The 25,399-nt window shown below is 47.6% G+C and overlaps 2 protein-coding genes across 9 annotated transcripts in view; one reads left to right on the top strand and one right to left on the bottom strand.

The window, feature by feature from the left end:
- LOC121365583 (E3 ubiquitin/ISG15 ligase TRIM25-like) overlaps positions 1 to 25,399 on the bottom strand; it is a 430,661-nt gene that overhangs the window by 289,720 nt on the left and 115,542 nt on the right. The gene's annotated exons all lie outside the window — the stretch shown is intronic.
- FBXO38 (F-box protein 38) lies at positions 3,633 to 24,876 on the top strand. Of its 7 annotated transcripts, XM_041489885.1 has the most exons (23): positions 3,676 to 3,727; positions 5,014 to 5,116; positions 5,850 to 5,985; positions 6,905 to 7,038; positions 8,105 to 8,268; positions 8,606 to 8,771; positions 9,104 to 9,241; positions 9,517 to 9,654; positions 10,003 to 10,096; positions 10,359 to 10,489; positions 10,750 to 10,920; positions 11,165 to 11,307; positions 12,157 to 12,382; positions 12,717 to 12,836; positions 13,523 to 13,702; positions 16,275 to 16,961; positions 18,596 to 18,696; positions 18,861 to 18,963; positions 19,896 to 20,062; positions 21,162 to 21,307; positions 22,407 to 22,510; positions 22,731 to 22,844; positions 23,813 to 24,876. In XM_041489885.1, exons 3-23 carry the CDS (start codon positions 5,864 to 5,866, stop codon positions 23,989 to 23,991), a joined length of 3,528 nt encoding a protein of 1,175 aa, XP_041345819.1. In that variant the 5' UTR covers positions 3,676 to 3,727; positions 5,014 to 5,116; positions 5,850 to 5,863; the 3' UTR covers positions 23,992 to 24,876. The 7 variants fall into 7 exon arrangements, with proteins under 7 accessions (XP_041345816.1, XP_041345815.1, XP_041345818.1 ...); XM_041489882.1 differs by lacking the exon at positions 5,014 to 5,116 and having other exon boundaries at positions 3,633 to 3,727; XM_041489881.1 differs by lacking the exon at positions 5,014 to 5,116 and having other exon boundaries at positions 3,640 to 3,727; positions 5,847 to 5,985.

Genomic DNA, 25,399 nt, shown 5'->3' with positions numbered 1-25,399 from the left:
TCCTGGAACAGATCACCCTGACTGAAAAAGATAAAAATGAGAAAACAAAGATCAGATTGAGAAAACAAAGGGAATCTCTGAAGTCTCCTCGTGATGTCAGAAAAACCTGATTTGTGGATATTTGCTGCCTTCCAGCCTCACGGATATTCCCACCCTCTGCTTTGGTTTGTTGGGATATTTCATGGGCTGTGCTTGTGCACCAAACCAAAATTCTCATGCAGCCCCAGGAGTGATTCAAGCAGCTGCAAGGCAGAGGTGTAAACCCCCCCTGCATCTGCTGGCACTCCAGCGTGCCCCCGATCATTCCTGACAGGGAATCCCTGAGCCAGGAGCAGCAGGAGAGCAGGACCTGCCCAGCTGGGCGCCTTCCCTCACTCACACCAGGCAGGGAGGCACAGCAGCTCCTGCCACATACCAGAGCACAGAACATCACCTGCAAATTGCTGCAAGGGACACCTGCAGAAAATGCTGCTGGAGTGGCTGGCCAGGCTGGCCAGTCGGGTCTGTGGGATGGAGCAGTGCCAGGGAAATGTGGGGAAGGGAAAACGAGCAGAGCCTGAGCGAGCTGATGGTCGGGTTCTGCAAGACAGAAAATGAAATACTGGTGTGGAATAGGAAACAGAAGAGATCTTGCACTCAGGGAAGATCAGAGTGCAAAACTCTGCGCTGGAAAGGTACTTAAATACCTGCTGTGTCTTTATAGCTGATGCATTTACATGTGAGGGACACGGAGGGGCTTTCCTCAGGTCCTACAAAACATTTTTTTCATTGTAAGACAAGAGGTGATGAAATCTGGAAATCAGACAGTGGGATCCCTGCAAGAGCAAAGCCAGTGCTGGAGTAAAGCTGGCTGGGGTTACCCTGGCACCATTCTCACCTGAGGGCTTTGGCTGCTCAGATCTTCTCTTAGAAGCTTTAGTTTTGGAATGTTGAGGTTTTGCTCCCTGTTTGTTGTGTAATTAACGTCTCGTTTGGTGATCAGGAGTGTCCAAGGCCAGGCTGGATGGAGCTCTGGGACAGTGGCAGTGTCCCTGCCCATGGCAGGGGTGGAGTGAGACCTCTGAGCTCCCTCCCAGCCCAAACCATCCCATGATTTACCATCGTTGGGATGGAGAACATTCATTCCTTCAGAGGAGAAAAGCTTAAAAACATCTCCTAGGGATGCTGCTAAGCACTGACAGCTTGTGGGGAACAAAATATTGGGTTTTTAAAGGAAGGCATTGATTCTCTCAGGTTTCTTTATTTTTGATTCAGTAATACCTGTGCTGAGAACCAGGATTCTGAAACCCCCCCTAAAATATAAACTGTGTATGTCCAAATAGCTTCCACCAGCAGTAAATGAGGAACAACAAAAGCAACATGCTCTTTTGTTTTGCAGCTGGTCAAGACCAGAACAGAATTTTTATTGATGACTGTTCAGCATCTCTGATTGTTTTCCTTTGGGTTTCAGTTCAGATATCCTTGGGTGCCACAAATTCTAAATTTTCCCACATATGGCAGTGGAGGGAGAAAGAAACGGAGGAACCCCAAACCCTTCAAAGATCCACAAACCACTGATGTGTGGGATAAATCACAGGGTTTCTGTTCGGAACAAATGGGGTGGTTTTGGTTTCTGCTGTCTGTCTTGTAACCACTTCACCATTCACATTCTGTGACTGTTCCAATGACAGCTCAACCCCTAGGCCCTGCCCAAATTCCTTAATTCCATTTAGTGTCTCCTGTGTCCTTCAGGCCATCTCCTCTTGCTGCCACCGCTGTGTCCCCTGCCTTGGGCTGAGGGAGGGCAGGACAAGCTCTGCTGGACCTGGCTCTGCTCTTCCCACAGGAACCCTCACTTGTCCCATTTTTGGGGCTGATTTTTCGGATGTTCTGCTGTTTTTAATGCTGTGTTGCTGTCACAGGTTGGACTCGGTGACTTCTGAGGCCTTTTCCAACCTCAGTGATGCTGTTGACACATGCAAAATCCACAGGGATTGCCAAGAATTTATTTTGTTATGCCTACTCTGCCACAGAGCGTCGTGGATTCCTCTGGGATTGTCACTGAACCAGCAGCTGAGTCTTTGCATGCTGTCATTCACAAAAAATATCTCACCAGCAGTCTGCTGGGTGGTGAACGAGCCTTGTCACCCAATCCCTTGGGGCTTGCATGAAACATGACTTTAAAATGTTGAGGGAATTGTGATTTCTGCTGGGATCCACCCAAACACGGTGATTAAAACAAGGCTTAAGTGCAGACCTGCACAATGCTGCAAATACACGTGTGGGGCCAGGGTGAAGACTCTCCGGGGAAAATCACTTCTAAAGCTTGCAGAGAGCCTCCAAAGGAGGGGCATGAGGGTGGGGAAGGGTCTGGAGAGGCCGTGGAGGAGCAGCTGAGGGCACTGGGATTGTGCAGCTGGAGGAGGCTGAGGGGAGACTCCTCGGGCTCTGCAGCTCCTCCCGAGGGGCAGCTCGGATCTCTGGGACAGGGACAGGACACAGGAAGGGCTGGAGCTGGGCCAGGCAGGGTCAGGGTGGATTTTGGGAAAGGTTCTTCCCCAGAGGGTGCTGGGCACTGCCCAGGCTCCCCAGGGATGGGCACAGCCTGAGGCTGCCAGAGCTCCAGGAGGGTTTGGACAGCGCTCAGAGATCCCAGAGTGGGATTTTGGGGATCTGTGCGGGTCAGGAGCTGGGCTGGATGATCCCGGAACCCTGCAATGCTTTGTGCTGGAAGGACCCGAACGCCCAACTCATCCCAGCCCGGCACGGGCACCTCGCGGAGCCGCGGCCGCTCGGGCTCCACCCGCGGCGTGCTCGGCTCGGCACAGCCGGGACCGCAGCGAGCGAGGGCGGCTACTGACACCCATCCCTGGAAATGCCGAGCACTCCTACTGACACCATCCCTGGGACTGCCGAGCACTCCTACTGACACCCATCCCTGGGACTGCCGAGCGCTTTTATTGACACCCATCCCTGGAGCTGCCGAGCGCTCCTACTGACACCCATCCCTGGAGCTGCCGAGCACTCCTACTGATCCCATCCCTGGGACTGCCGAGCACTCCTACTGACACCATCCCTGGAAATGCCGAGCTTCTGAATCCCATCCCTGGAACTGAGGGAGCGCTTCTATTCACTCCCATCCCTGCAACTGCCGAGCGCTTCTATTGAATCCCCTCCCTGCAACTGTGCGAGCACTTCTTTTGAAGCCCACTCCTGTAACTGCCGAGCACTTTTATTAACACCCATCCCTGCAAGTGCCGAGAACTTCCACTGAATCCCATCCCTGGAAATGCCGATCACTCCTATTGACTCCCATCCCTGCGACTGTGCGAGCGCTTTTATTGACTCCCATCCCTGGAACTGCCGAGCGCTTTTACAGACTGCCATCCCTGGGACTGCCGAGCACTTTTACTGACTGCCATCCCTGGAGCTGCCGAGCACTTACCTACTGACACCATCCCTGGGACTGCCGAGCATTACAGACTGCCATCCCTGGGACTGCCGAGCACTTTTACAGACTGCCATCCCTGTGGCTCAGCGCTGAGCGAGCCCGGCTCCCCGGAGCCCTCAGCGCCCTCAGCGCGGCGCCGCCCCCTCACGGCGGCGGGGCGGGCCCGGAAGCGCGGCCGGAAGCGGAAGCGGCGGCGCAGGAAGCGGCGGCGCTGGCGGAAGGGGCCGCGCAGGAAGCGGGGCCGGGGCTGCCCCGCGGCCACAACCGGGGCGAGGGCGGCGAGGGGAGCCAGGGCAGGTGAGGGCAGCGAGCGCCGGGGGAGCGCAGCGAGGGGCAGGGCGCGGGGACGCGGCCGGCTCGGCCACCGGGGCGGCGGGGCGGGGAGCCGGAGGCCGCCGCCGCCTCCCGGCGCCGCGGGCTCGGGCCGGCCCCGCTGTCACAGGCCCCGAGGCCCTCCGGGAGCGAGCGGCGGTGACGGGGCTATGTGGGAACCTGGTTTTCCTTGGCTTATCTCGGCACAAATCACGGCGTGCTGGCGTTTCCCCGCTCCGGGAGCGCCCCTCCGTACCGGCGCTTGCCAGGCCGGCCCCGGCTGCTCTCGCCGTGGTTTTGCTCATTTTTCGCTGCTGCGGAGTCTCCCCGTGGTTCTTTCAGCTTTTTAAGGTCCGCGGGGTGTTTCTTCATCAGGAACACAGCACGTCGAGCTGTTGTTTCGTGCGGCGCTCGTTGTCGGGAATAAATTGAGGTGGGGGCCGCAAAATCCCGTTTGCTTTGTGGAATAGATAAAGCTCTTTGTGCTCTGGAGATCTGTCTTTCATTTTTAAATGGGGTCAGCTGGCTGATGTAGAATGAGGTGTCAAAGCTACGCTCATTAGCTCGAAATAACCCCAGGAGGAGCTTTAATTGTGCAGAAACTGCAGACTCATGGAGACAAATCCTTCTTTTCCCCCTTCGTGGCAGGGGCGGGTTGTGCTGGTGTCATTTGCAGGATTTTTCCTGCTTTGCTTGTTAATATTTCCATTTCTCTTGCCTTTTGCCCCAGTGCTTCTGCTGTTCTCTTTCCTGCTGGATTGTTCCCAGCACGGGGCTGTGCCAGCCTGGAAGGTTTTAGGTTGTGTTACAACGCTCTGTTCAAATTGAGTTATCTCAGGTGACTGGGGATTGATGTTTTCCTCGGAATTCAATCTATAAATAGTTAATTTTGGGCTTTATGAGGTTGATCACCCCAAACTGAGCCCAAAAAGAACAAGCACAGGGTCTTCACTCCTGGCTGGAGAATTCCCCCAGTCCAGAGGAGCAGAGATCCAGTCAAACAACAAATCCAAGTGGGGATTTATATTTTGAATATCCCCCTTTAAAATCAAACCATGACAACATGCAGATAGTAACTAAAATGCACCCAAAATGTGTGGAACCACGTGTTTTGCAGTAATTAGATCACATTGAAGCTGTCAGTATTTCAGATTTTGGCATCACAGGGAGGCTGTGACGAGGCCTTGCTGAAAGCTCTTCCAAAATCTGCCCTTTTTTACCTGTTGTTTCTCCTCAATCCACTGAATTTTGGCATCCAACCTGTTTAACAGGTTCACTGAGCTGCTGATGCTTTGCCCTCCTCATTCCTGTGTTGGAATAAAAGAAATCTTTGCCAGATCCAGTCATGACAGGATCTCTCAGCATCTGTGGAAGGTGATTTTCTGTCAGCAGTGAGTTCATCCTTCCTTTAGTTGCTGATTTGGTGCTTCCATGGTAATTGTGGGTGTTTTTGCGTGAGGCACTGGAGTCCCAGAGGCTGTGAGTGCTGCACAGGGGAGGACACAGCTCAGGGAGGAGCAGAGCATCCTGCACGCTGCTTCCAGTGACTCCCAGGTTCCCTGTGCCTTTGATCTCTAACTCAGCAACCTCAATATTTTACTTGCTCTCCTCTTCTCCAAGAGGAGCTGCTTTGAGGGCTTTTAATGGGGCATTTTTTTGGAGAGTGATCAGCAGGAGGCCATTTTTTCCAAAAAGAAGAATAAATCATTTTTTCTGCTGGACAGACTTTGGACTTTTACTTTGCACTGGAAAGTTGTAGTTGGTGCTGAGCTGGTGATCCCTGCACAGCTTCCCTGAGACTGCCTTGATCTCAGGCTGGGATCTCTGAAGGTTTTGTATTTATAAAAAGAACTGATCTCTGGCTAAACCTGTGGTGATGTTTCTTCATCACTCCCTCAGCTGAGAGGGTTTGCCTGAGAATCCTCAGGTTTTGTGTGAGCCCTTCTGTCTAATCAAACCACAGCTTGATTTTTTGCAGCTTCACTGCAAAAATTTTTATTTTTTTGCAGCTGTGCCCTCTCTGCTCTGTCCCTCTGTGTTTCAGGTGCCTGAATTTCATCACTCTGTGCCTGAATTTCATGACTCTGTGCCCATTTCCTCCCAGCAGAGCTCGCAGCAGAGATGGGGCCCCGGCGGAAAACTGTGAAAGCAGTGAGCAGGGAAGGGGCAGAGTCTACCAAAGCTGAGGAGCCAAAAGATTACATGAACCAACTTTCTCATGAAGTGCTTTGCCACATCTTTAGGTGAGCAGCCTGGCAGAAATCAGTTCAGTGCTTCTTATTTTAGAGTTCTTTGTTTTTTCTCCGACTTCACCTGTTTGTGACACAGTAAACAGAGGATGTACCACGGGTGGAGTGGTGCATAAAAAGGGATGACAAATGTTTTTTTCAGTCTCCAAAATTCACTTGGAAAGCGAAAATTAATTCATGTGAGTGTCATGAATGTCCAACTGAAGAAGAAATAAATAAGTGATTTAATTCTGTTATAAATACTGACTTTAGAGGAGAAATACACTTTGGGTAGGGCACAGTTGAGGTGATTGTTTGGGAATTGTTGTGTCTGCAGAAGGGATCTGGGATGAGGCTGTGACTTCCCCTGCAGCAAAGTCCTTCTCCCAGATGGTCACTCAGCCCTGTTATCCATAATGCCTCACCCACAAGTTCTTGGGAAACAGCAGCTCTCCAAAATATTTGAAAATTGATCTTGCAGTATGTGCTAGAAAAAGAAAGTAACTTAATCAAACCTTTTGAGGGAAATGGCTTGGTCAGCAGAGTTTGGCTTGTTTTGCATTAACTTTAAGGAAGGAATTCCTCCCTGTGAGGGTGGGAGGCCCTGGCACAGTGCCCAGAGCAGCTGTGGCTGCCCCTGGATCCCTGGCAGAGCCTAAGGCCAGGCTGGGTGGGGCTGGATGGACTTCAAGGTCCCTTCCAGCCCAAACATTCTGTGTTTCTGTGATGTACCAGAGAACCAAGCCACCTGTGCATTTAATACTCCCTTGGTGTGGCTGTTCCACACTCAGTGTCAGGAGCTGCTGAGTCACTGCTCAGCAAAACTCCGGTTGAACTCCGGGCGATTCCGTGTGAGAAATGCCCCAGTGCTGCAGCCAGGCTGTGCTTTGGGATGGCTGGAGGCTGCAGCAGGGGCTGTTTGTGCTGTCCCCAGGTACCTGCCCCTGCAGGACATCATGTGCATGGAGTGCCTGTCCCGGAAGCTGAAGGAGGCGGTGACGCTGTACCTGCGCGTGGTCAAGGTGGTGGATCTGTGTGCGGGGCGTTGGTGGGAGTACATGCCCACAGGTGAGCTGCTCCCTGCCTCTCACCTGCTCAATAAACCTGGACTTGATTGCATCTTCCCTTCCTTTGCCTTGGGGAATGGCTTGCCACGTTTCTGTCTGCTTGTAAATACAAATTTGGCGTGTTGTTGTATTAGGTCATAGGTTGGAGTTGATGATCTCAAAGGTCTTTTCCAAGCCAGTTCATTCTGTGGTTCTGTGACTGGGAGTGCTCTGTAGGCAGCTGTCAATACAATCTGTGTTTGTCTGATTGTTGGAAGGGAGTTTATGCCATGAAGAGGCTGTTTGCATGCAGGCAGCAAAAAATACAATGGAGTGAGAGAGCAACTCATCTGCCAGCACTTAACAATGTAAGGATAAGTTTTGATGTCACACCTCGAGTCACCTGCAGCTCAGTAGATAAATTTGTCAGTCTGGGTGAACCCTGTGAGTACCAGGATTTATGTTGGGTTTAAATTGCACTGCTGAGATTTGGTGGGGGACACAGCTAAAATGAGGGAATTCTGAAAATGAGAGGATTTGCAAATTGAGATTGACTATGGCTGGTATTAAGCAGGTGTTTAGACCTAACCTAAAATTGGTTTAAATACAAGTAACATACCCAGTTAAAATCCTTTTTATGTGCTGTCTTTCACTAGACTAAAATAAACCTTTGCTTTAAGAAACCATCCTGTTTCTGAGAATGAGAAATGTGAGCTGTGGTGAATAGTGAACTGAAATAAAGGGATCCAGCTGGGATTATTTTGAGCCATGGAGCTGATAAATGGAATCCCAGGAAAAATAGACCCACAAAGCTTCATGTGAGGAGGGAGAGAGCGCAGTGAACCCTGCAGCCATTCAGCTCCACTGAAGGAAACCTGTAGCAAACCTGCAAAATTCAAGGCAGGGGAGTATTTAGGTCATGATTTCTAGAATGTGGAAGTAAAAGAAAAGCTATTGCTTCACCAAGTGCATCTTTTCAACATCGCAGAACTTGTACTGCCTCATAAAGAGAGAAGTTTGTTTGGCTTTCCCTTCAGAGCCGAGTGTCTGCTGCCACACCAATACCAAATGTGTTGTTGTTGTCTTAGGTTTCACTGATTCCAGCTTCCTAACGCTGCTGAGGAAGATGCCAGACATTGAACAACTTTATGGTCTTCATCCCAGGTATCTGGAAAGGCGCCGAGTCCGTGGCCACGAAGCTTTCAGCATTCCTGGAGTTTTAGAGGCTTTGCAGGCCTGTCCAAATTTGCTGGTGAGTGGCTGGACTTGGGAGAGAACCTCCTTCAGCACTGCTAAAAATTGTGACAGGGACTTGCTGCTTCCAGGGCTTTGGTTTAGGCCTGGCTGCACAGGGAGGAGTTAATTGTGACCCTCTTTGCTGATGACAACTATTTTTAGTTGCACCACTGGGAATCCCAGGTGCTCTTAAGCCCAGCAAGGAATTAAAGCTCTGATCCCTCTGCTTTTAAACAGACAAGTCTTGCTAGAAATGAAAAGTGAAATAACGTTGCATTCTGTAGTTTACATGGTTAAGAGGATGTTGTTGTTGAACTGGTGTTAGAGCATTTGCTTTGCTTCCTTTTATCCAGGGTGTTGAGACCTCTCATTTAGAGCTGGTGGAAGCTATTTGGACATACATGCCCCAAGTCCACATTTTAGGGAAGTTTCGTAATCGTAATGGTGCTTTTCCAATTCCTCCTGAGAACAAGCTGAAAATTCCTATAGGAGCTAAAATTCAGACTTTGCACTTAGTAGGTGAGTGTGGTCGTGGTGAAGTAGTTGGCTTCAACACAGGTGGATTTAAGGGCTTTGAAACTCTGCAGATTTGTAATTCTTTGGAGGAGAGGGAGTTTGGGCTGTGGCATCTTGGAGATCTTAGTTGGATATTTGATAGCAGGTGCAGAGGGCAAGTTCTAAAGAATTATTGACAAACCAAGGTGAAGAACTTGTGTTTCAAGTGTTCACAGCTTTTCTCACTTGCCACAAAGCACAGAAAAGCTTCCTTTTGAAAGCCAGGAATTTGTCATGCAGAGGATTAGTTTAAAGCTTGTTTAAAATGTTTGTTTGTTTTGTTTATGTATTATTAGGGGTGAATGTCCCTGAGATTCCTTGTATCCCAATGCTGAGGCACCTTTATTTGAAGTGGGTGAGACTCACCAAACCACAGCCTTTTAAAGATTTCCTTTGTATCAGCTTGCGTGCTTTTGTCATGAGGAACTGTGCTGGTAAGAGGGATTCTTCCTGTCTGAAGGGGATGGTAGAGCATGGAGGAAATCTGGTTCTGTTAAAGTCTTGGAATTCCACATTCTGAGAGCAGCCCTTGTTTGATTTGTGGTGTTGGACAGAAATCTCTCCCTGTCCTGTCCCTTACTTGGTGCTGTGTGGTTCTGTTGACTTCCTGTTCTAGAGGGATTTGTGTGGATGTGTTTTAGTTCTTCCATGGGATAATTCAGGGAGATGTGAACAATCTGCTCTGTCTTTCTGGCCTTGTTGTGTGCAGGACCCACAAACTCTCTGAAGTATGTTCCCCTGGTGACAGGCCTGGCTTCTGCCAGGAATCTGGAGCACTTGGAGCTGGTCCGTGTTCCATTTCTTGGAGGACTTATCCAGCACGTGGTAGAAGACAGCTGGAGATCTGGTGGGAAACTCCTACTCCCTCACACCTAAATAAAAATTAATTAATTAATTAAAGCTTTAGCAAATTCTGGGAGCTTTTTGTCTGTAGCATATTCTTTTTTAAGTGTTTGGAACTATGGTCATAGTGCTAAACGTGCTCTGTATTGGGTATAATTTTGATATTCTAACTGCAATTAACTCTTAATGAGCTACATTTGTTGATGAGCAGAACCAGGATTGGAGGATTTGGGTGCAAATATTTGTTTTCTTGATTTGCTGAAAAAGGTTAAGACATGACTGGTGAAGATGTGTAGGGCTGAGTGCTGTGATGTGAGGCTGGAGTGTAAGAAGGCTGTTCTTTATTTGCCAGGTGGTTTTAGGAATTTGCACACTATAGTTCTGGGAGCTTGCAAGAATGCACTTGAAGTGGATCTTGGCTACCTCATCATAACTGCTGCACGAAGGTACCTCCCTTCAGATCTCTCTTGGCTTCCCCTTTTTCGAAGTAAATGTCTTAGAAATGACACCCAAGAGCCAGAACAACCATCAGACTTTAAGGAATACACATACAAACTTTGCGTAACAAGAGTGTTCTGTGATTAAAATAACTGCAAATACCCTCTGGGTCCTGCCAGAGTCTCTGTTTGATTAGAACAGGGCACTTTCTGAAGTGTTTTCTGTGTTTTGGCCTGAATTTTGATAGGAGCAATTCTGACTTCCCTGCAGGTTGCACGAAGTGCGGATCCAGCCTTCCTTGACCAAAGATGGTGTTTTTTCTGCTTTGAAGATGGCTGAACTGGAATTCCCACAGTTTGAAACTCTTCACCTAGGCTACGTTGATGAGTTTTTACTACAGTGTATGACACTTTTTATATCCATAAAAAGCACAAGGATTACAGAAATTGCTGTGTTTTCCATCGTGTTCTCAGTGATTAATAAGAATATGAATGTTGCATGTATTGAGGCTGCTGATCTCATGCAGCCAAATCTGGTTTTCCTCACTCCCTGAAACTGGGAGAGCTGAGCTTTATTGAAGGAATGATCTGATCAGTAAGGAGTTAGAAAATCCTGCTATAAAAGGCAAATTTACTGCTGTGTCTGCTCCTCTCTTTTATAGGTAAAATGACGAGTACGGACTTGGTGAGGTACGGCTTGGCTGATGTGGTTGAAAACCCAGGAATTATTACAGATATTGGTATGAAAGCTGTAAATGAAGTTTTTTCTTTCATCAAGTATCTGGTCATTTACAACTGCCCACATCTACATAACCCAAATAATTGGATCACAGGTATTGCACACCTTTGAAATTTCAGAGCTATTGTATGAATTTCTGTGCTAAACCAGAATTTCTCTGCTCTAGTACTGCTTGTTCTGTTGTTAGTAAGTACAGTAGATGATGCTTGCTTTGGGGCCATGGTGGTGCTGGGAACAGGATGGAGATCCAGAGGATGCTGCTTTCAGATCTGAAAAGGGGGTGATAAACAAGGAGTGAGGTGGGAATTCCTCAGGAAAGGCCTCTCTTGTGTTCCCAGACCACTCGAGGTGGACCCGCCTGGTTGACCTGACCCTGGTGAGATGCCATGCCATCAAGCTGGACTCTTTCAGTCAGTTCATCGAGTTACTGCCAAGCTTGGAGTTCATTTCTCTGGACCAGATGTTTAGAGAGCCTCCAAAGGTGAATTCCAGGGAATGGTTTGGCTTTTTCTCATTGCCAGAGATTTTACTTGTTTCCATTTCATTGGCACACCAGTGTGCTCCAGCTGCTGTACATTCTTCTCAAAGCTGTCATTAATTGAAGAGATTGGTAATAAATGACTTTGCTTTGCAGTTGCTTTTAGCATGGTGTGCTGGGGAGAGTGGTGCTGCTTCTGCAAATGGGAGCTGTGGCAGGGAATGAACCTGTGACCAGAAAATAAAACTCATTGGTCCTATCAAGAGTAAAACTCACTGATTCTCTCAGGGTCTCTGCTGATATTTCACTGTGCTGCTGCTTTTTGTATTGTTTTTTCCTCTTAGACCTCTCTTTACAATACTAAGAGGTTTTTATTATTTTTTGCTGGCTGCAATGGGGATAGTGTTTCCCTTCTGAAGTGCTTTCAGAGATTAGGAGTTTTATTTCTTCACATTGTCCCCTCCCACACTGTAACACAAATCCTTGGTAAGCTCCTGGCAGGCAATGGAAAGTGTAAAACCTGCTTCCTTTGGCCATTAATGGTACCTCGTGTGCTGGGAAGGCTCTGATCTGCTGTTTGTATTCATGTCATCATCCCACAGCAAATTAACAGATTACCACAATTAGCAGATTAAAATGAAGTGCTTTGAGGACTTCCCCTTTCATTAGGAGTTGAACAGCGTAAGTTCTGAGTTGCCAGACCTCTGCACTCAGGAAATCTGAGGGACAGTTTCCCTGTCAGTGTTGTGCTATCCCAGCCATTCCAGCAGAGAGGTTTTCCTGTTGCCTTCAGGGGATGTTGAGATAACAGCTCCATGTTTTCAAATCTGAATTTCTGCTCTTTGTTTCCAGGGCTGTGCTCGGGTGGGCCTAAGTGCAGGCACAGGAATTGGGGTCTCCTCTGCCCTGGTGAGCAATCAGAACTCTAACAATGACAATGACAACAACAACAATCACCAGAACAACAACAACAACCCCAACATCCACCACAACAACCACCAGCACCCCAACGAGCAGAATGAGGAGAACGAGCTGCGCCAGGAGGGCCCTGCTGAGGAGCAGCAGATTGGGGCTGAGGGTAATCCTGGGGGAGCTCTGGGGGGATTTGCAGCTGAGGGGAATTCTGGGGGAGATTTTGGGGTAGATTTTATCTGCATTCCCACTCACATAGGCTCCTGGTGAAGATGGGAATCTGCACTGAAAGCTCGTTGCTCTTTCAGCTGGTGGGGAGCTTTAATCTGAGTGAGCTAAGCCCCAAAAGTTAGGCTGGGCTTTGGCTACAGAGATCAAATCTGTGAGATACTTTGTGAAACCCAGAGGCTCACCAAGGCAGTTTGTATTTATTTCCTGTGGGTGTTTGAGGGCTCAGTTTGTTCTGTTTCGTGTTCCTGACCTCCTGTTGCCCTTTGCAGCCCTGAATGAGATGGAGGAGGTGGCACAGGAGGAAGGGGAGGCTGCTGGGCAGGGCCAGGATGAGCTGCCAGCTCCCATCCAGGCTGTTGTTCCCATGGAGGTGGATGAGGAGCAAGCAGGTAACTGGGTTGGGGAAGAAATCACCTCTTGGTATCTCCCCAAGGGATTAATTTTCTACTCTAAGTCTGGTTTTGGATGTTTTACTTCAGCAGGGTTGTCTGATTTTGAATAATGATGTTAGCACAGCTTAGTGCTGTGAAGGAATTTATTCTCTGTTACAGCCCAGAGCTTTCTCTGGATATGCAGGGAAATACCTTGAGCTTAAAGCCTGATTTTTGTGCTCAGTATAATAAAAGTCAGAAGGCCTGAATGAATTTGTCCTGTTGCTCTCTTGGTGTTCATGGCCTTAGTCCTTTCACTGCAGCCCTTGGGTTGTTTTTGCCTTTTGTCAAGCCAGCACAACTTGTTCCAGTATTAATTTAATTTAATTAGTGACACAAGGCTGTCTTGATTCTTTTATTGCCACTTTTTGCTGGACAATATAATTTTTTACTGAATATCCCAACAACCTGAAGTAACACTCCATTGTGACACTCCTCCCCTTCCAAACCAGAATGCTTTAATGCTGAAATGCAGTATTTTGCTCTTCTCCCATTTATATTTTAATGAGGGACCCACAGAATGAGTGGCTAAATTGACTCTAATTAATTCCTTACCAGTTTTTCAAGCAGTGCTGAAAGATTTTCAGCCCTTTAACCCATGCTTGGTTAATTTTTACATGAAATGCTGATATTCTCCTTCACAGGACCAAGTGGAATTCAACCTGCTGTAAAAGCAGCTCCTATTACCATCCATGATTCTGACAGTGAGGATGAGGAGGAAAACATGGGCACTTCCAGAGCCTGCATCTCCAGCAGCATTGCACAGAGTTACTCAGATGGGGAAGAGAAGAGCAGGGATCCAGTGGAAACCAGAGAACCTTCAGGTGTGCAGCATTCCTTCTTAAGCTTCAGTCTTTCCCTGTGGGTCAGGTTCATTTCTAGCTTGGTTTGGAATGTAGAGTGAAGGTGGAAGGAGATGTTTGAGCAGTCACAGGTCTTGTACAGAAACACAGATAGTGGAGCTGCCCTGATCAGAGACCTGCAGCTCCTCTTTGGGATTCCCAAGTGGACAGAATTTATCAAGCCTGTGAGCCCACAGTGTGGATGTTTTCAGGGGGGAAAAAAATCTTTGTTTGGAGGGAGTTTGCATCAGCTTTTGTACTGCCAATATTGGGGATTTGGGGCATGGGGTAGTGCAATGAGCTGAGAGGATTCATACAGACATTCAGGAGGAATTTCCCCATGGAAAGGGTGCTCAGGGGCTGCCCAGGGAGGTTTGGAGTGCCCATCCCTGGAGGTGTCCAAGGAAGGGCTGGAGGTGGCACTCAGTGCTCTGGGCTGGGGACAAGGTGGGGATGGGGCACAGCTGGGGCTGGATGGGCTGGGAGGGCTTTTCCAACCTCAGTGATCCTGGGATTAAGTTCTGTTATGATTTTTTTACTTCAGCAGGGTTGTCTGATTTTGAATAATGATGTTAGCACAGCTTAGTGCTGTGAAGGAATTTATTCTCTGTTACAGCCCAGAGCTTTCTCTGGATATGCAGGGAAATACCTTGAGCTTAAAGCCTGATTTTTGTGCTCAGTATAATAAAAGTCAGAAGGCCTGAATGAATTTGTCCTGTTGCTCTCTTGGTGTTCATGGCCTTAGTCCTTTCACTGCAGCCCTTGGGTTGTTTTTGCCTTTTGTCAAGCCAGCACAACTTGTTCCAGTATTAATTTAATTTAATTAGTGACACAAGGCTGTCTTGATTCTTTTATTGCCACTTTTTGCTGGACAATATAATTTTTTACTGAATATCCCAACAACCTGAAGTAACACTCCATTGTGACACTCCTCCCCTTCCAAACCAGAATGCTTTAATGCTGAAATGCAGTATTTTGCTCTTCTCCCATTTATATTTTAATGAGGGACCCACAGAATGAGTGGCTAAATTGACTCTAATTAATTCCTTACCAGTTTTTCAAGCAGTGCTGAAAGATTTTCAGCCCTTTAACCCATGCTTGGTTAATTTTTACATGAAATGCTGATATTCTCCTTCACAGGACCAAGTGGAATTCAACCTGCTGTAAAAGCAGCTCCTATTACCATCCATGATTCTGACAGTGAGGATGAGGAGGAAAACATGGGCACTTCCAGAGCCTGCATCTCCAGCAGCATTGCACAGAGTTACTCAGATGGGGAAGAGAAGAGCAGGGATCCAGTGGAAACCAGAGAACCTTCAGGTGTGCAGCATTCCTTCTTAAGCTTCAGTCTTTCCCTGTGGGTCAGGTTCATTTCTAGCTTGGTTTGGAATGTAGAGTGAAGGTGGAAGGAGATGTTTGAGCAGTCACAGGTCTTGTACAGAAACACAGATAGTGGAGCTGCCCTGATCAGAGACCTGCAGCTCCTCTTTGGGATTCCCAAGTGGACAGAATTTATCAAGCCTGTGAGCCCACAGTGTGGATGTTTTCAGGGGGGAAAAAAATCTTTGTTTGGAGGGAGTTTGCATCAACTTTTGTACTGCCAATATTGGGGATTTGGGGCATGGGGTAGTGCAATGAGCTGAGAGGATTCATACAGACATTCAGGAGGAATTTGCCCATGGAAAGGGTGCTCAGGCCTTGGCAGGGGCTGCCCAGGGAGATTTGGAGTGCCCATCCCTGGAGGTGTCCAAGGAAGGGCTGGAGGTGGCACTCAGTGCTCTGGGCTGGGGACAAGGTGGGGATGGGGCACAGCTGGGGCTGGATGGGCTGGGAGGGCTTTTCCAACCTCAGTGATCCTGGGATTAAGTTCTGTTATGATTTGGGTGGGGTTTTATTCCTCTGTGAGCTGAGCCTGCTGTTACTGCAGGCAGCACTGCCCAGACCCAGGAGGGGGAGCTGAGGGTTGCTGCTGAAACGTGAACTTCAGTCCTGTCTGTTCCTGTTTGATTCTTCAGATGTATTCCTCATATTTAAGAAAACAGAAGCCTCTCTAGATTAGATATTAGAAAAAAAAAATCCCTCCCTGTGAGGGTGTGAGGCCCTGGCACAGGGTGCCCAGAGCAGCTGTGGCTGTCCCTGGATCCCTGGCTGTGCCAAGGCCAGGCTGGACAGGGCTGGGAGCACCTGGGACAGGGGAAGGTGTCCCTGCCATGGCAGGGGTGGCACTGGATGGGATTTAAGGTCCTTCCAACCCAAACTATTCCATATTCTTTGATTCTGTTATCAGTGTTTATTTCATATTGCTGTGCCCGTGTGAGCAGTGAGCTGCTCTGGACAATCTGTGATTTGTGTGCAAACCCTCCAGCGCATCTCTCCAAAAATAGCTGCGAGATGTTACAAAGGTGCAGCAGCAGCTACAAATACTAATCATTCCCATTGCTGGGGAGATTGTCATTGGCCTTTGGGCTGCCCTGTGTTTGCAGCAGCTTTCAGCAGAGGAGCACTCAGGTTTGTTGGAGGTGTCTCATTGTTCTCCCTCCCTTCACTCCTGCAGTGAGCGGCAAAGGCAAGACCCCCCTGCGGAAGAGATGCAGCACCAGCCACGGGGGCCAGGCCAAGCAGTTCCCCGTGGAGGAGAGCAGCTGTGAGAAGGGCTGCCAGGTGACCAGTGAGCAGATCAAAGCTGACATGAAAGCAGCCAGTGACATGCCAGAGAGGAGCAAGAGCAAGGATTCCTACGGCAGCTGCAGCAACGCCCCGGGATCCACGGCAACATCCAGCTCCTGCAGTGCTGCTTCCCCCAGCCCTGACTGTGCCCAGGCAGCCCAGAGCCACTCCGCTGGCACCAGCCCAGCAGCTGGAGAGGAGTGCAGGCAGTGTGGCTGCTCTCCCTGCAGGAGGGATGGATGCAGCGAGAGGGAGCCCGAGGAGAGCTCGGTTTGCTCCCGCTGCTGCTCCCAGGCGCAGCACAGGACGAGCGGGGGGTGGGATGGGGAGAGCCCCTCCACCAGTGGGGCCTGCAGGGACGGGCCAGACTTTGCACTTAGGACACTGCCAGACTGTGGGGCTGCAGGAGAGCCTGGGGATGACAGGACTAGTGGGAGTGCCTGTGGGGCTGGCAGCCAGGAGCAGAGCACGCAGCCCTCGGGCTGGGAGCTGGACTGCAAGGAGGAGTATCCACGGAGACCCCTGACCAGGGCCAGGAGCAGGCTGTCCCACGTGCCTCTGGTGTCAGAGCCAGGTAGGACTCACACCCAGAGTAACAGCTGAGTACATGCAGAGCTGCCATGAGACAGCTCTGAGCAACTGCAGCTCCCCCAGGAGCTCTGATGTGCAGCTCGTTAGTCAGGGGTTTAAACCTGAGTGGTTTGAAAGGGTCAGAGCTTGATGGAGCAGAGGTGCCATCACCAGGGAAAATCAGGTTTCTCTGGAAGTGCACTCACTTTCCTCCATGCAGCTCTTTCTGTGTTCTTCATACATTCTAACCAGTATTTGCTTTACTCCATTGAAAAGCAAATGCAATTTTTTGGTACTCTGCCTGCCTGTGGAGGCTGTGATTCATTGAAACAGAAGTTGTCTCTCCATTAAAATCCTCCCTGCAAAGGCAGCAGCTACACTTAGATCTGAACAAGAAGGCAAAGGTTATAACTGGTGCTTTATCAGCCAATAAAGTCATAATTGCAATTGAGCCAGGCTTACTGACCTGCACTGGGCTCTGCTTCCAAGTGTTTAAGGCAGGGTGATCAAACTTACTGAAAATTGTCCTTTTGTTAAACACCTTCATGCTTCACATGATTGTTTTGTTCATCTGACATAAAATAAAACCCCTGAAGGGCTGGAATGAAGGGAGAAAACAACAGATGTGGGAGGGGAACTTGCTGTTTCTTTCAAATATACTTGGTTTCCAAAATAACCATCTTAGTGTGGCACAACCTCACATATCCAGGATTCTTTGCTGGGAATATCTGGCAGGTAAAATGAAACTGAAAGATGAATTGTGCTGCTTACACAACTGTGAGTGTTGGAGGTAGGGAAGATTGAGGGCAAATACCTGCCTCTGTTAACATGGAATGATTCAAACACTTCATGTTTTTCCAGTTTATTTAATGCTCCCACGTGTTAACAAAACCTAAATCACCTCAGATGTTCTGCAGGTAGATGCAGCTCAGGTTTCAAGAAGAGATCTTGCTGTTAAATTTAAAGTGTCTGGTTTCTGCCTCAGGACCAGTGATTAACTGGAGATCTTTGTGCACATATGTTTTAATAAAGAGAGCTTAGTTTTAGTAAAATAATTCTCATTTTGCTCTGTTAATGACAGAAAATTAATTCTAGGGCATTTTTTCCTCTTTCTTTTGGAAATAATGCTTGTGGTGATTTTTTTTCAAAGACTGATCTGTTAAATCAAGCAGGAATTTGAGGTCCCTGGTGGAGCTTGGGAACATTAAAGGATTTTATATACCTGGGCATGCTTTGGAATATTAGGAAGCACTTAGTGACAGTTACAAAGAACAGATTTTCCAGAAGTTTGAGATAATTTCTACTATTTAAACATTAAAGCTATTTTGGGTCTTGTATTTATCAAGGATGTTCTGTTTCCTGCAGAGATTCAAGTGTAACCTAACCATGAATCTTTTCTTTTCCTGGCTCCACATCTTTCTGTGGTGTAGGTTCAGCATTCCTGGGTTTTCACCTGTAAAGTTATTTATTGGGAATAGTTCTGAGCACCAAGCTGACAGTGGGGTTTGAGCAAGCAGAGATTTGTTCTGAAACCAGGCAGGTGTTTGGATTTACCTGTGTGGGAAAAGTTGTCATGGGCTGTTCTCAGCTGTCCTGACGTGGAGCAGAGGAAAGATTTTAAAATGTTTTTGTTTCCAGAAGTAGCAAAGCCAAAGCCAAGGCAAACCACCAAGAGGAAAAGGACAGCTGACAAATCCACCAGTACCAGTGACCCTGTGATTGAGGATGATCATGTTCAGGTAAGAGCTTTTCCTTCACCCCCTGCAGCTTTATCACCATAAACACCTGTTGGGAGCTGAAGCTGTATTATATTAATTCATATCCTCCTGGAGCTCATAAAATTCAATTTATTTTTCTTTCATTTTTACCTTTTCATACTTTTTTTTTTTTTCATTTTCCCCAGGTACTGACTTTGAAATCAAAAAACCTTGTAGGAATCACATTGACCAACTGTGGAATAACAGATTTGGTGCTGAAAGACTGCCCCAAAATGATGTTCATCCATGGTATGTGCTTCATGTCAGGGCTGCCTCCTCCCTCTGGCATTATTGGAAATTCCAGAAAGAATTCAAGGCAGGCCACTGCTCATTTTGTATTCATCAGCTGCATTGCTGATGAATTAGAGCTCCAAATATTGCTGCTTCCCACTCTGAATGGCTCTTATAACAGCTTTAATAAAGATTAATATCTGAAAATCAACAGCTGAAATGATCTGACAATTAGGGAGATGAGATGTTTATTGAAGAGTGGTAATACAGTAATTAGAAGTTGATGAAATGAGTTTGAGTACCTTGTTTTTCTCTCATTTCTTCATTCTCCTGTAGGTTTTTTAGCTGACAGGATGATACTTTTGCTCCTTGACATGATAAAAATCTGTTTTCAGTGCTGGCACTTAGCTTGCATTAGTTTCGTGTGCCAGGGTGTGACTGCTCCTGGATTGGGTCATTTATTGTTTTCTGCACCATCCAAATGAAGAATTTTTCTTCTGAAATGAGATCTGTGTACTTAGCAGAAATAAAGGAATTATTTCTTTATTCCAGAATACTTAGAACACACATTGATTTTGAAGGAAATTTTGATTACATGAGCAGTGTTGCTAGAAAGGAAACAGTTTTATTTTCCATTGTGTGCCTTCCCAATCCTTTGTGTTTGAGCTGATTTTGGAAGTTGTGGCAATCCTCAGACCATTTCAGTGACAGGAAACAGAGGGAGAAAAAGGTTATTAGATGAAATTTGATATGGCCTTTTAAAAGGCCACTTCTGGCAGGGTCACAGCAGAAAAGTTTGATGATAATATGGAGAAAATGAAGAGCTGGCCTATATCTGATACACTTACGTAATCTTTTGCAACTTCTATTGCTTGTTTGCTTTCTTTTGAACCTGCCAGCCTTGAAATTCTCTGTCAGGAGGCTCCTGAGGTTTTTATTTCCTTTTCCAGCTACCAGGTGCCGTGTGCTGAAACACCTGAAGGTGGAGAATGCCCCCGTTGTGAATCGCTTTGACTACGCCCAGTGCAAGAAGCTGAACATGGATCAGGTGCTGGATCAGATCCTCAGGATGCCCCCAGAGAGGAACAGGATCATTTACCTTCGTCCCATGCAGCAGGTACAGAGGAGCTGGGCTCCCTGGAGCACACCTGCAGCTCTGCCTGGGGGTTTGCAGGGATGCTGCAGCTCTGAAATTTGCTTGTTTCAACCCAGCAGGGCTTTTATTGCTGATCCTGCTGCTTGGATTTTAAGATACTCTGCTAGATTAAATATTAAAATTCACAATCTGCAGTATTCAGTGCATTAGAGGATATTGTAAACTGCATTCTTAAAGGTGCAGGACTTCATATCCAGCATGAACAGAACAGGTGACTGGGGATACAAGCATCATAAAGTCACCCTAGGACAGATGCATTGAGATCATTTCAAGCTGAATAACTCAGACTGTGAGAAGCTGGGTGCTCCTTGTTAGCTGTGTGTGAGCAGAGCATGGCACAGGGATCTGAAATCCTTAACCCATGTCCTGTTGGACTGAGGAACAGCAGAGTTTGGGATTCTGAAGGCTCCATCCCCTCCTGATGCTGGAGTGTTGCAGGACACTGGTGGGACTGGGAGCCACCCTTTCCTTCCTTGGGCTGTGGGAGCTGGAAACAGGGACATGTAGGGAGTTGTTTAAATCATCTGATGAGGATTTATGAGGGCTGCATTTAACATCTGGAAGGTTGGGAATGTTTGATTTTATCCCTCTGTGGTGCTGCTCCTCTCCTGCTTTCCTGTCTTGGTTTGCCATCAAAGAAAGGTTGATTGTACATAAAATCCATAAAATCAGCTTTGCTTTGAAACCACATCTCTTAAAGGACAGTGGTCAAAATATTAGATGGGAATAAAACCCCAAATCACTGATCCCCTCCTTGTAACAAAAATTCAGAGGAAAAAATGTAGTTTTAGACCATTCTGTAATTTTATGGAGTTTATTTCCACATTGGAGTTGGGAAAGACATCAGAAATTAGACATTTCCCATCCAATTCCAGTACTCAAGAAGATAAATTGACAGAGCTGCCCTGGGGAGGTTCCACTCCCCTCAGTCCTGTATTTATTTGTGCTGTTAAAATTCTCTCCCTTGCTGCATTTCCCTGGCATTTGGTCAATATCTGTTTGCTCTTGACTCTGCAAGCCCATGCCAGTGCTTGTGGTGCTCACAAGTCTTTGTCCCCAGGTGGACACGCTGACTCTGGAGCAGAAAATCTTCAGTGGCCCCTACCCCTACCACATCTGCATCATCCATGAGTTCAGCAACCCCCCCAACGTCCGCAACAAGGTGCGGGTGAGGAGCTGGATGGACACCATAGCCAACATCAACCAGTGAGTACTGCCCCGCCAGGCAGCCCTGGGACACCAGAGCCAACATCAACCAGTGAGTACTGCCCCGCCAGGCAGCCCTGGGACACCAGAGCCAACATCAACCAGTGAGTACTGCCCCGCCAGGCAGCCCTGGGACACCATAGCCACAAAACCAGTGAGTACTGCCCAGCCAGGCAGCCCTGGCCCTCCCTGGACAGCCCTGACCCTCCCCAGGCAGCCCTGGGACACCATAGCCAACATCAACCAGTGAGTTCTGCCACAACCAGGCAGGCCTGACCCTCCCCAGGCAGCCCTGACCCTCCCTGGACACCCCTGGCCCTCCCCAAGGAGCATTTGCCCTCCAGGGACTCTGCCAAGGTGTCCTGTAGCAGCTGCAGCTCCAGACCTGCTCTATTCTGTCACCCAAATTTGAAAAAAAAACCCCTTTGGTTACTACTGAATGTTGAATTCTGGGTGGTGCAGTGTAAATCCAGTGTCAAGATGTATTTAATGTAAAGCAGACTGTAAACCCATATAAAAAATCCTATAAATTCCCCAGCAATAACCTCACATTCATCCAGCAATAATGCAGTTGTACATTGAAGTTGTTGGAATAGTTAGGAAATGTCTTCAAAGCTGAAAACAAGTCATTTTTAAAAGAGTGCTTTGCTTTAAGAAGTAGTGTTGGTTTCTGTGGAAGGTGATGTTCAATCAGTGTCAGCTCCTGAACATTCCCAGCAGTGGGAATTGTGTCAGTGGATCTCATCCAGCAGTTCTAAACCTGTCCCTGTTGGCTGTGGTTGCTCTCCAGAGTGAAGAGATGGAGCTGAGCTGGTGTGAGAGTCTTGGGTTTTTCCGTGGTTTTTCCGTGGTTTTTCCGTGGTTTTTCCGTGGTTTTTCCGTGGTTTTTCCGTGGTTTTTCCGTGGTTTTTCCGTGGTTTTTCCGTGGTTTTTCCATGGTTTTTCCATGGTTTTTCCATGGTTTTTCCATGGTTTTTCCATGGTTTTTCCATGGATTCAGGCTCATTGAAGGAAGGTTGTGTATGAGGATTCCTCCTTTGCTTTTTGTCCCTCCCACCTGCCCATTTCCTGGCTGTGACCTGTCCCTCCTCCTCCCCAGAGAGCTGATTAAATACGAGTTCTTCCCTGAGGCCACGAGGACTGAGGAGGACCTGAAGAAATACCCCAAGTACCCCTGGGGCAGAGACATCTACACCCTGGAAGGTGAGAGTTGTGGGGAGCTGAGGATTCCTGCTCAGCCTCCTCTAAGAGAAGAGCTTTGCACCATCCCCAGGGCTGTGGAGAATATTCCCTGTGAGGGAGGTGGGGAAGCAGCTCAGGGGGGAATAAAGTGAGGAGCTGCTTTGTGCTGGTCAGAATTTGCGGGGTGCTGCTGCTGCAGGGCTGGTGTTTTCCTCTTGGCTCCTCACGTGTCCCTCTGCAGGCATTGTGGATGGTGCTCCTTACTCCATGATCACTGACTTCCCCTGGCTGAGGTCCCTGAGGACAGCAGAGCCCAACAGCTACGCCAGATACGACTTCGAGGACGACGAGAGGAGTGAGTAACCTGCTCTGCTTCTTCACAGAATTCCTTCTTTGGCAGTGCCTCCCTTTCTTTCTCAGTTTCCTGCTCCTTAGGCTGGTTTTGGTAGATATGTTGTTAAGGTGGGCTGGAGAGAAGTGAGACAACTCAGAGAAATTTGATGTAAAAGTTCAAAACTGGACTTGGAAGCTCTGGCACGGAGATGATGTGGGTTAGAATTTATTGCAGATGTGGCTCTTTCTGTTGAGATATGATGGTAGGCAGTGCCTGGGGCTCAATTAAAAACCTTGCTTGCTAGCAGAGAAAAAGAATGTTGTTCTATTACTTAATTAGGAGCATCTTGGTTAAAAATACCTCTACCTTCATTAGAGGTAATTTTAATTGATCCTGGTTTGGATATTCTTACCCAGCTCCAGTTTAGGAATCTCAAGAGGATGAGGAAGAGATTTTTTTTTTTTTTTGGCTATACCTTACTCTGGTTTTATTTTTTAATTTCTTTTTTCAATTTTATTTTGGACTGATGTAATCTAATTTTATTTTAGCTTGGCTTGATGCCTGTAGTTCAATATGAGGTCTGAATTACCAAAGAATTGATAAGCATTTAAGAGTCAGGATGTTAAAAGAGTCATGGTGTTAAAGCCATGAAAATTCAGGAGAGTGCTGCTGCTTTATCTGCAATTTATAACAATTGCTGTTGTTTCTAAAACATCTAAGTGATGGATAACCTGGAATTATGTCAGAGAGCCTCAGGGAGAAGCTTTCTGATGCTCTGGGGTTCATTCCACTGCCAGACATGTGGACATGGGGACTGGAGCTGTGGAAAGCTCAGAGGAAGGCAGCAGAGAACATTCCTCAAACACGGCCACGCAGGGGAGGCTTTTCCTCTTTGCCTCTTTTGCCAAGTCTGAAAGCAGGACCAGCCTGGCTGGGGAAATACTTTTGGGAGAAACATCTCCTTTTCCTTGCTGTGTTTGCCCATCTAGCCACCATCTATGCCCCGAGGAGGAAGGGGCAGCTCTCAGCTGACATCTGCATGGAGACCATCGGCGAGGAGATCTCGGAGCTGCGCCAGGTCAGGAAGGGCGTGTTCCAGAGGGTCGTGGCCATCTTCATCCACTACTGCGACGTCAACGGGGAGCCCGTGGAGGATGACTACATCTGAGGGGTGTCCCCAGCCTGCCCTCCCTCCCCCTGGCACTGCTGGCCAAGAAAAAGCAGGATTTTTTTTTTCCAAATGCAAAGCATTTCCCACCAAGGAGCCCTCGGCTGTTCCCCGTGGCCAGGAGGATGTAGTTAAATGTAAAATGGAAAGTACAAATTGTATACTAAGAGTTGTACATAGAGGAAACAAAAACAAAACTTCCTAATACTGAGACTTTATTTCATATGTTTATACAATTTAATTTAAGTTCCATTTTAATGAAGGCCAATAATTAGGAAAGGGGAAGAAGATTTGAACTTTTCAACCCATACAATTCATAGCAGTATTTTTTTTTCCTCATAAACAACAGTTCCATTTGCTGTGTTCAAAAGAGTCATCAGAGTCTCTTTTAATCTGTGCCTTTTTCTTGAGCATTTAAGAGTCCAGTCTGAGTAAACCTGTTGAGCACAATCTTGGTGTCTTGTGTGCATTTTTGGAAGGGTCAGAATATTCTCCAGCTGTTGCAAAGAAGGCCAGAAGCAGGAAAAAAAAAAAAAAAAAGTAGAGAATTTGGTGATCTGTGGTAGTTTCTAGAGATATTCAACCCATTTTTGGGGGGAAGGAAGCCCCCATGTTTAGCACCTTGGAAACAGAATGTTCTCAAGCATTTTGTACTGTTAGATTTCATTTTCATGGTGTATTTGACTCTGTACTGTGGAAATCAAGTTGCTGATTGTTGGTTCCACCCTCTTGAACACAGCTCTGCCCGTTCTGGCTGGCTGGGAGCTGAGCTCTCCCTTCAGGCAGGCAGAGAAGGGGATGTGGAGCTCTGGGGCTGGGCTGGGCTCCCTCCTGAGTGCACATTTTCCAGCTGGTCAGTAAAAACTGCTGCTATTTGCCCCAAAATGTGTGTGTGTGTGGTGTATTGAAAGGTGCTCCCAGTGCCCACAGGTGTCTGGTGGGGATTTGCTGCCAGTGCAGGTGTGAAATGCACATTTTGGTGTGGCACTCCCAGGGTGCCCAGGGCTGGCAGAGGCCAAATCCCAGCTCTGGCCTGGTCTCTCATCATGCTTGTTTAAAATTGCTGTTACCAGCCTAGAAAATGACACTTGCTGAGGTAAAAGCTGTACAGTTTAGACCATTTTATCCAAATTTTGCTCATTGTCCTGATGGTGATTCTCTGAATTTGGGGTAAATGTGGCTAATGGGGATTTCTGTGATGTTTAGCTCTGTAAAACTGAGGTGAAGCTGCTCCACACAGCCAAGGCAGTGTTGGTTTTCTCGGCCTCTCTGTGGGAATTCTTGGGATAATGTGGAACTAGAAAGACATGGGATAAGAGGCAGAGAATGGTGCCTAATGGGAGCATTTCCTCAGCCCTGCTCTGTGCTGGCTGGAGGTGGAGCACTAAACACCAGAAAATGTGAATGT

This window comes from Pyrgilauda ruficollis, unplaced genomic scaffold (assembly GCF_017590135.1).
Source record: "Pyrgilauda ruficollis isolate IOZ18807 unplaced genomic scaffold, ASM1759013v1 scaffold97, whole genome shotgun sequence".
In the NCBI taxonomy this organism is placed as follows: Eukaryota; Metazoa; Chordata; class Aves; order Passeriformes; family Passeridae; genus Pyrgilauda; species Pyrgilauda ruficollis.
Note: the sequence above shows the minus strand (reverse complement) of the source record. Positions and strands in the feature narration are given on the sequence as shown.